The 14,294-nt window shown below is 38.6% G+C and overlaps 1 protein-coding gene across 39 annotated transcripts in view; it reads left to right on the plus strand.

Moving 5' to 3' along the window:
- Nucleotides 1–14,294, plus strand: part of RBFOX1 (RNA binding fox-1 homolog 1) — a 1,167,105-nt gene that overhangs the window by 635,736 nt on the left and 517,075 nt on the right. For 29 of the 39 annotated variants that reach the window (XM_077786836.1, XM_031506137.2, XM_031506136.2 and 26 more), the window contains one exon: nt 7,354–7,401. The exons of the other annotated variants lie outside the window; for them this stretch is intronic. In XM_077786836.1, the coding sequence (XP_077642962.1) occupies nt 7,354–7,401 (48 nt within the window). Of the gene's footprint in view, nt 1–7,353; nt 7,402–14,294 lie in introns of those variants that run through there. 39 annotated transcript variants of the gene reach the window in all.

Below are 14,294 nucleotides of genomic sequence, written 5' to 3' on the forward strand. Positions count from 1 at the left end.
ATAGGTAGGAACTGAAATCTTTTAAGTTGCTGATGGCTGTGGGTTAACCCCAGTAGGCAGCAAAACCCCACTCGCTCCCCCTCAGCGAGGCAGAAGTGAGAAAGTTTGTGGGTTGTTTATTAAGGGAAGTCTTGAGTCTAATATGAAATTCAGCTTACTTTTTAACTCAAGAAAGCAGAGTAAATACATAGCCAGCTTCTTGGGAGTGTTTTGCTGCACAGAAACACCCATATTTTGTGGAAACATAATAAAAGCATGAAACTCGACTTGTTGTGATGATCAAAGGTGTAGTGTAATATCAAAGAGAAAATAGATGATTACATAATCCTAATTTTCCAGGGAAGTTCTGCAGTCATCACACATCTTCTGTCACTAAACAATTCCTGTCCTGTCACTCTGTAAGCTTGAAAAATCACTATTTAATTTAAAATTTATGCTTTTTATCACTACATAGCCTAAAATGTCTGAATTCCATTTAAAAGTTCAACAAAAATCCTCTTCAGTCTTGAAGGAACTTATTCTGTAAAAATTGGACTTAAGTGAAATTGTTTTATTACTGATTTATACCCTGTGCCCACACAGTTGCCTCTCAGTAAACACAGGATCCTTCCTGGCAGCCTCTTCAGCATCTTCACTTCATGGAGTGAATCTTCCTCCTCCTCTCAGCATCCTCACCTCTCTTTTAGGTCTTTTACCAGCTGGACTAGGGCATGGCTTTGCAAGTGATGTTCTGTCTTTTCCTCAGGCACTCATTTATGAAAAATACAGGAATATCTTTGAGCTTCTGTTTATTTCTCTGTCAAATGTGGCAAAACTTAGTAAAGATATTGTAAAGATTTTTAGGTGTCTTAGGTATGAAGCAATTTTATGTGTTTGTTTCATTTAGGAACCTGACTGGAAATATATAGATGCAGTCAGGATTTGTGTTGTGCCCTTGTGCTGGTGTTAATTTGAAAACATAAACTGTTAAATTAGGTTTCTTCTTCTAAAAGTTGCATCTGTACTCTGAGTATATATTGTCAGTTGTCACCTAACCCAGCTTACACAGTGTGTGGCTGTGCTGAAATCACATCAACAGCTTTCTCAGCTCCTTGAATTTATCAGGAATTTCTGTTGACCGCCTAGATTTTAGTTATTTCAAACATATGACTGTTTATGTGGCTGTTTGCCTACCTGACACCCAAGGCAATTTTGTTAGATAAATAAAATACAGTTTAAAAATTTTAACAGTTTCAAACTGTTAAAATTTACAGTTCTGGAAGTTCCTGTGTATTTTCAGCTTTGAAAGTAGAGGGACATATAGAAAAGGAATTTCAGATTTGACCTGTGGGTCAGAATTATCCCACAACCTTCCCTGGATGGTGGGAGTTGTATTTAGGAATCTTAAGTGTTTTTGTCCAAACTGACAACTTTAAATGTCAGTTTCCATTGCTGGCTTTGAAAATGAAATATTTACTAGCCCAAAATTAAGTCTTAACCTCATCTAGGCTTCAAAAGCCAATATTTACATCTTGATACTGCTACATGACTGATTCACATCTTAAAATTACATCTGTATCTTCCAAAAACACTGCCCATTTTATGTGTGGTTCTGGGATATCTAAGGAGAAAGGTGGAGGTTTTACACTCGGGTACCTTTGCATCCCTGGGCTAATGAAACATCTGTTTGGAGAGGGGAGGGGAGTGTGAGGCATGAGGATTCTGTGCTGGCCAGAGACGTGTCTGTGCATCTCGGAGTGTTTGGAGAGCATTAAGAAAAGGACAAGCAACTCCTGAAGGTGAGAGAAGGAAATGAAAGAAGAGCGTGAATGTTTTATATACTCCAGTCCATAAAGCTCCAGCAGCAGCAGTACCTGCTCCCTCAAACAAGACTTTATTTAGGAAAAAGTCAAAGCTCTCCTTGGGAGGAAAAACAAAATTTTAACTCCTGATAGGCTTGAAAATGAGCATAAGCACTGGGCTGGAAGCAGAAGAAAGCAGAAAGCAGAGCTGGGTGCTCACTGGCACAGCAGGGTGGTGGGTGGCTGCGTGGGAGGGCACACACACACGAGTACTTTCAAATCTGTATGAAAAATACAGCAGTATTTTTATAAGCAGTCATTTTTTGATTATAAAGTTTCAGTCATTTCAGTTTCCAAGAGTCTTGCAAACCTTCCTCTTACAGTCTACTTTTGTCTAGAAACAAGACAAGAAAGCTCCCTAAAATCTGGAGAAGTTTGATTTTAAATCTCTGACTGGATGGGTTGTTTCCTATTTGACTCTACTTAAAGTCCCCAAGGCTGCCCTAAGGCATCACAAATAGGTGCAGATGGCCCAATTTTCTCCTGGTTTGAGCTTGTACACACAAACCTCTTGTTCCACAAATGTTAGTAAGTAGAGTTTAAGCTATTTCTTTCAAAATAAGGCTCCTCTCCAACATCTTTGACATTGCAACTGTTGAAGCCATTGAATTCCTTGAATTGGTTTGTTAATTTGATGAGGCTTCTGCCTGAGTTGCTGGGGACAAATTTAGTGAAGACTTGAATGTCACATTCTAAGGTTTCATTTTTCATTTATTTTCTTCTTCACTAAGTATTAATGTGTGGTTAATTTGTTCTCTGGGATAGATGAAATAGAACTAATATGAAATTCAAATGAATTCTTCTGCTGGCAGCCTGTTTGTTAGCAGCAATAATGAAACATAATGGCCAATGGATAGAGAAATGTATCAAGTATTTTCCTTGATAATTCAGGGGTTTGAGCTATTTAACAGTCAATAAAAATATCCAAAAGAATCAATAACCTAGAATTTGACTGTGTACTTTTTATATAATATATATGTATATATATTCTTACTTTGTGTACGATCATGTTACCTTTTTTAAATGCTTTAATCATTAAAAAAAGTCCATTTCAGCTGTACAAATTTCAAGCAAACAAACAAACAAACAAAACGGAAAAAAAAAAAGAAAAAGCCAAACGATACAAAGCACCTTTCATCTCTAAATTACTGGCCGTTTCATGAAACTGGAAGGCAGCGCTGGGAAGAAAAACCCACCATTTGTTGGCACTTGTTGGGGTGCCAAGGACAGGTGTAAAACCCCTGCCCAGCAATAGGTTTATCTTTCACGGGAGGCTGGAGAGGACTTTAGGAGGTTATTTGCTTCCACCTACTGCTCAGCCTTTGTATTACAGAAGAACCCGGCTGGGATGCTCGGAATTCCAGGGGCTCATCCTTCCTCCCCCAGGGATTTGGGAGTGCAGGGTGTGCACGGGAATTCGCTTTGCTGTCACTCTGCCTTATGCTCACCTGAGGAGAGAACATCCGTTGGAAATCCCGATCACTTTTCTGAAGTTTCTGCTTCGCTGTGGTTGGTTGGGAGCTGGGATGGCGGGGCAGCCGAGGGAGGAATCGGGGTTGGGATGGCAGGGGGGAGCACAGGGCACTGTGTGATAACGCACTCGGGGTGTGGGCTCTTAGCACCAAGGGCTGCTCCAGGATAGGCATTTCACTATTCCTGCTCGCAATTCAAGGAGTGAAATTAAGCACAGAATTACAGAAACTGTGTAAAATAAAGTATATGCAGGTTTCCACTGCATCCTAAAGCCAGAATCTCATTCAGGGCCATGCTATTACCAATACTTTTGCTTTCTAGAGCTTTCACTTCACTCTCTTCAGTAACATTTTTATACTGCTACAGTAGATGAAACGGCAGATTTGTTTCCCGAGGGCTCAGTGTGTTAAACTTGAAAAATCCCAGCCCTTAAACTTGTGCTTGTCCTGCATTGCTCCCAGTGTTCTGCAGGACACCTTGCTTTGTTTCCCTGTTGCTGCTACCAAACAAAACAGACCAAAAAGGCAGTTTATATAAAACATAAGCTCTTAATATATTTGTAATAATATTATTTATTTGGCTGTTATGCAGACACACCTAGAGAAAAAAGGAATTGTGTTGGTTTTAAACTGAAATGGATGAGAGGGTTTTATATTTAATTCTGTATTTTCCATGAAACATCCTATAAAGTATTCTATCATTATATAGTTTGTCTAAAATAATTCTTCAAAAGGAACGTATTTTCTGAGTTTTTACTTTTTTTTTTGTGATGTACCAACATTAAAGAATGTGCCTGATACATTGTTCATATCTCTAGGATTTTACAATTGCTTTACAGAAATGGTGCTTCTCCATTTCAAATAATTCATAGAGCTGGGAAATTTGCAATACACATACGAAGTGACAGCACTTTGTCATTTTGCACTTAGAGAAAGTAGCACAGATGTCTCCCAGAGAAGAACATTCTCATTTTTTCCCGTCTTGCTCTGAGAGTGACAGATGATTCATTTTGATGATTTTTGAAGCTTAGGGTCTGTGTACATTTTTTCCTTTAAAAGAGGTATATTTAGGCTGTAGACGTATACTCAAATATTTATATTTCAATATAGATTTTATTAAGTCACTTGCTTCACTGGTTTAAAGAATTACAACACTAATTGCTTCAGAAAATTAACTGGTTTTTATCTTGCCCTTGTGCAGAAGTCTGAATCCAGGTGTTTACTCTTGAAGACATACAGCTATTACTCTTAAATCCAACTCTACATAATTTCAAAGACAACACATTCTTGAAGTGAGACTGAACCCATGCAGATGTGGTTTTCACTGCTAAAGCTGCAGTGGTTAACTTGTAAGGGATTCATTTTCCATATCTTCAGAGAGATAGCCAAACTCTAAGGGATTAAATGCTTCTGTAACGTTCAGGGATAAAACACAGAGCAGAAATGCTGGAATTTGGTGTTCAGCCTGAATCTTTCCCTGGGGCTGCTCTGAGCTCCAGGTGAGGTCTGAGTTCAGTTCCAGGTGGGGTCTCAGTTCCAGGTGGGGTCTCAGTTCCAGGTGGGGTCTCAGTTCCAGGTGGGGTCTCAGTTCCAGGTCAGGGCTCAGTTCCAGGTGAGGTCTCAGTTCCAGGTGGGGTCTCAGTTCCAGGTGGGTCTCAGTTCCAGGTCAGGGCTCAGTTCCAGGTGGGGTCTCAGCTCCAGGTGGGGTCTCAGTTCCAGGTCAGGGCTCAGTTCCAGGTCAGGGCTCAGTTCCAGGTGGGGTCTCAGTTCCAGGTGGGGTCTCAGTTCCAGGTCAGGGCTCAGTTCCAGGTGGGGTCTCAGTTCCAGGTGGGGTCTCAGCTCCAGGTGGGGTCTCAGTTCCAGGTCAGGGCTCAGTTCCAGGTGGGGTCTCAGCTCCAGGTGGGGTCTCAGTTCCAGGTGGGGTCTCCAGGTGAGGCTCGTTGTCTTGTTATCTCCTGATTGAGCAGGGGAGCTCAGCTGGGCTGGCCCCACCTATGGTCAGTGGGGCTGAGGCTGCTCTTGTGCCTGTTCCTTGCTGCTCCAGATAAGCTGTGCTGGGAGGAAAATGGGTTTTTTCATCCAGGTAAAACTTCATTTTTAATTGAGTAATGAATGCTTATGAACTCAGGCCTCTTAGGAATTGCTTTTAATGGGAAAGGACAGTGGTGAAATGGCAAACTGCACTGTTCCATGGGCAGCAGAAGGGATCTGAGTGCTGTTGGCTCTTCAGGTATATCCATCATGCTGAGAGCCTGTAATAGCCATGACTACAGTCTGAGAGGAGCTACTTTGTTCTGCTTTCAGTTAATTTAGGTCAGTGTGTGAGACACAGCCACTCTTGTCCTTGGTAATATGGAAAGAGATGATTCATTTTTGATTAACCAATAAATATGTTAAAGAACATTACACTCTTTCCAAAGGGTGACTTAGGGCACAGCTAGGACATGAAGACCACTGGTGCTAATGGAGTTTGAATTCATTCCCCTGAGGGAGAAGGCTTTTGAAAAGCTGAGCTTTTTTTCCCTCCTCAAAAAGAAGCAAGTGTAAATATCCAAACAGGCTCAGAAAGGGAGCATGTAGGCAGAGAATTTCCTTCTCCTCAACGTGGAAGATGTGGGGAGAGACTGGCTGGCTGCCAGTAAGGCACACTTGAAAGAAAATTTTGGAATGTTATATTCCCCAAACTGCAGTCTGGTTCCCCATGAAAAGTGATGGAATATAAAGTATTAGAGGTGCTGATTCATATATTAGACTGGCTAGAATAACAAATGTTTTTTTGCTGCTTAAGAAGTGACACAACTTGATATGTCTTATGAAACCATCTATAATATAATTTGCTATGAATTGAAGTATTTTTATCTTACTTGGTTGAATGGTTTAATTTTTAAAAATCTTTTATAGGTGTAAGTAGGAAGTCTTTCGCTTTGAAGTAAAACCAGGCCTTCATTTAAGATGCTGTTGAAGAAACATAAATACTTCATCTTACATTTGTTTTCATTTTTAATATGAGCTAATATTTGCTATCAGCCTTTGAATTTATGTCCAAGTAACTAACCAATAATCGGAAATCTGATTAGAGTAGTTCCAGATTTGGTGAGAGGTTGAGGAAGTACTTTTCACAAAAAGTTGTCCCTCAGCCATATGTTATTATTTTCCCAGTAGAAATCTCTAAAGCTGCAATATTTAAGCAAAATTTGCTTCCAAGAATATCCTCACTAGAAAAGTAAAATTGAAAAGAAAATTAGTAGGTCACTTGTCTACAAGTGTTTAGTGACTTGAATTGTACTTGGCTTACTCAGTTTCCAGTAGTAACTTGTGGTAAAAAGGGCAACTGAAGCAATAAATTCCTTTTGAAGTGTAATTTTTGTGATAACAACTATCCCTGCGTGTCTTCAGCCCAAAAATTCATAGGTTCATTGAATCAAAATACTTTAGGAATAAAAGAACCATGTGTTGCGAGTCGTTAGGTTCGAGATCATTTGTTTCACCCCTGAAGAAAACATGTGTAAGATACCCACATGTGTACAAGTCTGTGCACACACACATCTACATGTTTATCATAAATAGAGGCTTTGCTGTTCTTGCATGTTGCCAGGAGATTCAGACACAAATATCTGTCAGGTCCTGGCTAGCACTTGATAACAGACAGAAGGTTGACCAGTTTTTCCTCTTTAGCTTACCTTTATAATTCTTTCAGCTTCCATCATTTGTTTATTAAAAAAAAAAAAAGAGGAAGAAATATTTTTTCCTCAAGATGGAAGCGAAAAAGAAAATGCATAATAACAAATCATATTTTTTCCTGAGAGCTGCCTACAACATATTGAAATAGGTATGGGGTTTTTTTTGTGTGTGTTCTTTCAATCCTGTGTTTAAATTTATGCCTGTACTAAAGTTTAATAAACTTCACCTAAAGGCACAACACTTGATATCATATATTTAAATAACTCTGTGTACAAAAACAACAGTTTTTCAGCCTGAGTTACTCCCCCAGTGCTGGTCAATGTGTTTTGTGACGTGGGCTTCTCTGTTTGTGCTTTCAGGACACTAAAGCAGAGAGCAGTTCTGGTGTAGAAACTGAGGACAGAAAAGTAAGTGGCTTGTTTTAATGTGATTTTTCAGGCAACTCTAGTAGCTGGGATTTTCTCTGGTTATTGTTTAGGTTTTTATGTTAATTAAGCCATGTGAAATTATTTTATGGCTCTTTATATGTATAAGTGTTCATGTTGTATTTTAACTTCAATGGGGACAAAACAGTCTTGCTCTATTGAATATAATTGTTAAACATTTGAATAACTGTTTTTATTGAAGAAGAAGGGAATTATAGTCTTGATCTCTTTATGCTACAAAAAAGTTTACAAGGCAGTTGTACATTGTATCCTTAATTTATATTAATAACAAAGTTATTGTGTGTCTGTCATGATAAAATTGGCATACCTTGTTAAATGTTTGTAAGACAGCAAAATGACTGCTTTCTCTTGCTTTAGAAGTAGCACCTTTGAAATATATTTTTTCCTTTTAAAGAATTGATTAAAACAAATATTTCCAGTTTTATTTTCTTTGGATAAATATAAACCAGATACAAAATAAGTTTTCAGTTGTGTTTACCTTACTCACGGTAAAAACTTACCAAGAAACAAAGGCTTCACAAAGAAGCTTCAGCTTAAAAAAAATGTATTTGTAAGAAATAAATATCAATCCAGTTTTAAAGAGAGGAATGTGTTTTGCTTGGAAATCTGTTGCTACTGAAATTTGAAAATCTGGATTACTAGATCTGTGCAGGGTATCCCTATGTGGAATAGTAACTGAGTCTGGGGAAGTGTTGAGCACAGGACGTGTGGTTTAAGGTCTCTAACTCCAGCTGGTTCTCACTCTGCCCACTGAGGCTGCTGGTTCTGGGCATCAGCTTCCATCAAGCTCTCCAGGTATTTCCATTTAGGTTCGGGTTGCTTTAAATTGTGCTAAAATCCAGGCTGGCAGTTTACTTCTAAACTCCAAGTTTTGGCTCTTTTTTTAGCGTTGGTAGCAACTGCTAAAACTGCCCAAGCCAGAAGTTCTTTCTATATTGTGAATTATGGGAAAAGGTGTCAGAGCCTGACAAGACTTTGAACAACAATTTATTAAAGTGATATATTTCTTCTTTCTGGTATTGCAACTTTTATCTAGCAGAGCACCAGCCTGTTGCCAATAAACTGTGGGGCTTTTCCTGGTTTGTTATGCCATGGTTTGTACCCTAGGAGGAATTTCAGGAGATGTGTGTCTGATACCTTCTTTTGAGACTCAAAGGGGCTGCTCTGAGCTGGGGTAGTTTCCACCTTCAGTGACTCAGGATATCCAGCTTTCACATCCAGAGACTGCAATTAGCAGAAAGAGTTGTCTAGAAAACCCCTGGATTTTTATTCTTCCTTTTGTTATTTTGTGGAAGCACTTTGAAACAACAGGGATGTGACACCTGTTGTTGCAGGATCTGTTTCCTCTTTTCTCTGTGTTTGGTCCCAAAATGGAAGCTTCCACCAAGTTTAAGTGGCAGTTGTTCTTTCCAGTCCAGGGAGAGAGTTACCAGTGATCATCAAATACAGATCCATCAGTCTTGGTTAGTGCTAATGAATTGTTTCATGTTTGTTGAAAGCATCAATTAAGAATGTAATGTAATTCATAAACCTGAAACATTGTAAATAAATATTTTTATTTCATTGAACTTGAAATCAAGACAAACTACTGCAATTAGGGCATGCATCATTAGTATCTAATAATTTGCACTTCCATAATGAAATATACTACTAATGAACTATATCATTAGTAATTAATGAGAAATTTTCCCAGTTAACCACAAAATGCAAACCTGCAAGGTGCCTTTTCTTGTGTTCCTTTTTTTTTTCTGAAGTTTCCTAATCTATAACTTCTGAAGTAGAAGTTTATGTAACCATGACTAAAGCATTGCCTGCAGGCAAACTCCAATTTAATAAATGTACTTATTATTTTGAAATCTATTATTCTGTAAATTCCAAAATAGCAATTAATTATCGTAACCACTTCATCACTGTGATCTCTCTCTCCCTTTATTGTCTTCAACTGACCTTTCCATGTAAGATTTTTATTTATTTCCTGCAAGACTAAAAGCTCCCAGGTTTAAAAATACCATGTGACAAGCAATGCACAGTCTGCTCTCTCTGCCCTGGATAATTATGAATTACTTAATTGCCCTTAGCATTCCTAGCAGAAGACCCATAAGTGCACGTACAACTCATTTCCTACATAATAAATACTTTTTTCTGCATTTGACACTCCCAAACTTTCCCGTTTGGATATCCCAGCACCATTCTGAACATCACAATATTGGGTGTTTAATGACTCATACCATCACAGAAATGGCTCAGTTAACAAATGGATAAAAGTGACCCATAAATTGTCACAGGAAGAAACATGTTAAAAACATACCATGTGTGATTTTTGTACAAAATCCATGGATATCTGCAGCTAGCCATGCGATGTGTGGCAATTTGAGACATAATTCCAAAGCCTGTGTGATGTTCTGCTATTGCAAGGCCAGTGGCAGATGGTGAGGTTGTTTTTCCTTTTACCCATGTTTTCTGATTTAACCCTGTGTGTTGAGCACAAACAAAATGGTTCTGGTGGAAGGCAATTAATAAGGATATTGGCCATTTTGCCAAGAGGGAGAGCACGTGGATTCCTTTGAAGTCCTTCCATTTGATATACCCAAGCCACTGTCCATCTCTAAGGCTTCTAATGTGTACGGCCTTTTTGTTGTTGTTGCCCTTACACATCATCTCCCATTACCTGAAGAACTTGCTTTGTTTTTTTATAAAACTATACTTTATAAATCTTCCTTGTTTTTTATTTAATCTCAGTTCATATATTTACTTGTTCTGAGCAGTCTTTTTTAAAAAAATATGTTTATATGGGACTTGCTTCAAACAGTAATCTCCAAAAATATAAATAGAAAAAAAAAACGTAAATAAGATTTCTCCAAGTCCTGCTCTGTCTTTGAGATCTGAATAGAACACAAAGGACATATTTTGTTTTGCTCTGCAATTGTCATATCATCAAATTAATTCATGGCAATGCTGTGAAACCCAAACTCTGATATAAAGTTACATCCCCTGACATCCTTTGTGTGACATTTCCACCTGACACTGCAAACTGGAAGTTAACTTACAGTGACCTTTCTGTGCTGGATAATTTTGTCTCAGCTTGTTTTTACTATGCTGGGAATGTTTTATTCTTTATCTCTGGCTGTTTTATTTCTGTTTTATTTCAGTTTATTTTGCCCCTAATGGGGCTGTGCTGGCTGTAATGTGCAGTGTCACTCTCCTGCTGCTGGCAGGCAGAAAATGCCCCTGTTCAGCAGCAGCTCAGCACCATTAGCAGGGGCTCAAGGTCACCCAGAGCATCCTGATGCATTTTCCCTTCTGGAGAAGGAAGTGCCTCATGGAGAGAATATTTTTGAGAGGCATCTTGACTTGAAAATGTCCCACTTCAGAGCTGGGAGTGCAGAGGCTTTATGAGAGCTGCAGGGTTTATGGCAGTGCATCAGGGCCATAACCTGATGGGTCAGGAAGGGAGGAAGGCTCCCTGGAGTGCCATAATGTTTCCTAACTCCCCATTACCTGCTGGGGGATCTGGGGTAGGCAGTAATGCCTTTCCTTTTCTCTGCCTGCTGTGCAAAATATTTCATCTTTTTTTTTTTTCCTTCAGTACCTTCTGTCACTGGATCTCAAATTACTTTACAAACAAATTAAAAACACCTATGAGGAAAGTACTTACAGCTATATGGCTTGAGTTACATATGGAGAAATGGATATATGAAGGGCAGATGTAGGCAAGGTTACAAAGTGTGTCTGAGACAAAATGAGGAGAAAAAGAAACAGCATTATAAATATATTTTGCTTTGTCTATTCAATGGCTTCTTGCAGGTTGCTTTTGGGGTTCTTTTAGTTTATTCATGGTGATCATAATAAAGACATTTTTTCCTGGAATTTTAAGGGAATGGTGGTTTTTTAGGTGAAAATATTTATCCAATTTCTCTGATCTTCAGATTACTGTATAAAGGAATGAATAAGGGTATCAAATAGTGAGGAGCACCATGGAGGGACTAAGTCAACTCCTGGCATTGTAGATGTGGATTTGTTATTAAGCTGTTTTCTTTCATGGTAGTCCTTTTTCCTGCTGTTTAGAGGCTCTTTAACACTGAATAGGAACAAGTGTCATTTTTATTCCCTTGTGAAAGCATCCTGCATAATTGTGTAGATTATTGAGATGCATTTTCACTCCCATTGAAAGAATTATTTTTTTTTTTTTTATTGTGAGGGAAGATTATAGATTCCAACAGATTGGTAGAGAAGCATCTTAATTGTATTTGGGTATAGATTTGGTTATAGATTTGGAGGAATCTAAGGAAGTTTTGAATGCTAATGGCCCTTCTGGTGTCTGACAGAGTGAACAAATGATTCCTCTTTCTCCTGCCTCTTGCCCTGGCGTACAAACAGTGCCAGGTGTTGTTGAACCATTGCAGGACAGGACCACACGAGGTGGAGAGGGCTGCCCACAGAATCCAGGAAGCAGGGGGAGTAACCCAGAGGGGAATAATGAGCTGCTCCAGGAATAGCATCCTGCTGTCACACACGGCAGATGCTTCCCCTGACATCTCAGCTCATGTAAGTCACATTTACGTGACGCTTCCTGAGCCTTCCTCAGCGCAGAGCTGGAAGTTTCCACAGCTTCCACAAAAGGGTGAAGTTATCTAAGGGCTGTGTGTACGGGGTGCTTTGCTTGTTTGTCTGTTTATTACCAGAAAAGTTACTTGAAATTCATGGCTGATTCCTCCACAATTATTTGAAATTAAGATCTGTTGCTCTCCAGGGATCCTAAAACTCAGAAAGTTGGATCAAGCCCATAATCTATATTGTTTAGGCAGGATTTATTGTTATTCATACTACTTTTAGTGATATTTTAAAATAAAAGGTTTTTTTCCTCCTTTGTCTTAGTTATATGTTCTTTTCAAATAAAAGCAACATTTCTGGGAAAACAGGGAGCTGAAAGTTGCCCTGGAACTTAAGACACTGCATTATTTATTAGTCAACCTAATAAATATTGGCAATTCTAATGTGAGGAATTGCTCAGAAATCCAGTCCATTTCCTTGCATGTGGCTTGACAGAGTGCAAAGTCTTGCTGCAAAGTTTCCTGGTATTTGAATGCTCATAATGTCAGCCCTATTACTGCTCTCTTGTTCTCGCTGTCACTGACATGCAATTATGGGATTTCACAACTGAAGTGGTGACAGTTGCTCCTCTGTGTGTGTGTGTCTGTCTTTCCCCTTAATCCAACTCTATCTAGCAATCTGTAATTTGATAAAGTGGAATTGAAGTGACAGGCATGACAGAAGTGCCAAAACAATAATTTGACCTCCCACTGAAGTGTCAACGTGTTCTGCTGCATGACTTTTACATATGCTGAATACACAGAAGGGACATGGATAGTGTATTCTCTGTGCTGCAATACCTGCTAAGGCAGAGTGCTAAAAAAAGCTTTTACTACAGCGTGGCTTTTGTCCAATGTGTTCCATCTTGAACCATCACATCTCCTATCCCTGCATTAATATGTATTAACATGATGTCTGCTGAAAATAAATTGCATTTTTTTTAAATCTTCATTTTGAAGATATTTTGATAAATCTTGAACTTATAATTCTGTGATTGTCTACAGAATTAGTTCTCAGGCTTTGTTTTACTTTCTTTTTGAATCTCTTCTACCTTGAAATAAATTTCATTAGGTGTATGACACACTCCTGCTAATAACTCCTAAAAAGCTTACTGAGCTAGAAAGAAAATTCTTTTATATGCATGAATAAAATATTTATTATCAGTGAAGTAAATGTATGCACAAGTTACTTTGGCATATATTCATGTGTACTGTACCTGCATTGCATACAAGTAATTATGTTTCACTTGGGGACAAGGGAGAGGGCAGGAGACAGAAACTGTTTGCTTTAATACTTGGCTAAATGTGAAGTTAAAATATTGAGATTCAGGGGAGAAAAATCAGAGGGAAAAGGGAAGCTGAGTTGATGCTAATTCTCTGTCAAAATTAAATGAAGAATAATTTGAGGAAGACTCAAGTCTTGCTGAAATTTTGTTTACATCTGGCCATTAAGTTTTCAACAGGTATAAAAAAAGAGGGGAATTGGCTTTTGAAGTTTTATAAAAAAGGGAAAACCCCACAGATCTATAAATACTGGTATGCTGTGAATGGGAACATGTCTTGGGTCTTGTTGTGTTTGTGAACCAATAAAACTTCACAGCAGTGGGAGAGTGCAGCTTTTGCTGCTGTGGTGGAATATTTTCTTTTAAAAGAAAAATTCTTTTGGGGATTCTCTTTTAAAAGCTCGTGGGTGGTGTCAGGTGTTCATAACCCAGGCTCCTCCGTGTGGGGTTTTGGAGTGTTTGCTCATGACAGAGAGCTCCATGGTCATTGATGCTTTAGAGACAAGTTTCCAGTTGACATTTCCTTCTCTTTTTTCTCACTTTTTAAAATAAAGATGTGGGAGATTTGATAAAGCAGGACTGAGCTGACAACATGTACCTATGACCCACCTTATTGCCAGGTATTTTTGTGGTCACAGGGTTTTTTTGGACGTGGTCTACAGAGCACTGAAAGAGAAGGCAGGCCTTATACTGGTGTGAGCAAAATTATCTCTGTACAGACAGAAGAGTCTCAGGTTGGGAGATTTTCTTTCATTTAACTTACTGCCAACCTGTGCTTAGGTATAGAAATGTTTTGTTCCTACATTTTAATTTTCCTCTCAGTAAGGAAAATAGACACTGATAAGCCTGTTTTCCTAAACTATCCTTAAAGAGTCCTATTGATGAGTTAAAAATACAGAGATTATGTACTTCTCCAGAAAAACAGAGTGGAAATATGAGTTATTTTATGATTTATTCTGAGTCCTTGTAGCAGTGCTCCTGT

This window comes from Lonchura striata, chromosome 16 (genome assembly GCF_046129695.1).
Source record: "Lonchura striata isolate bLonStr1 chromosome 16, bLonStr1.mat, whole genome shotgun sequence".
NCBI lineage: Eukaryota > Metazoa > Chordata > Aves > Passeriformes > Estrildidae > Lonchura > Lonchura striata.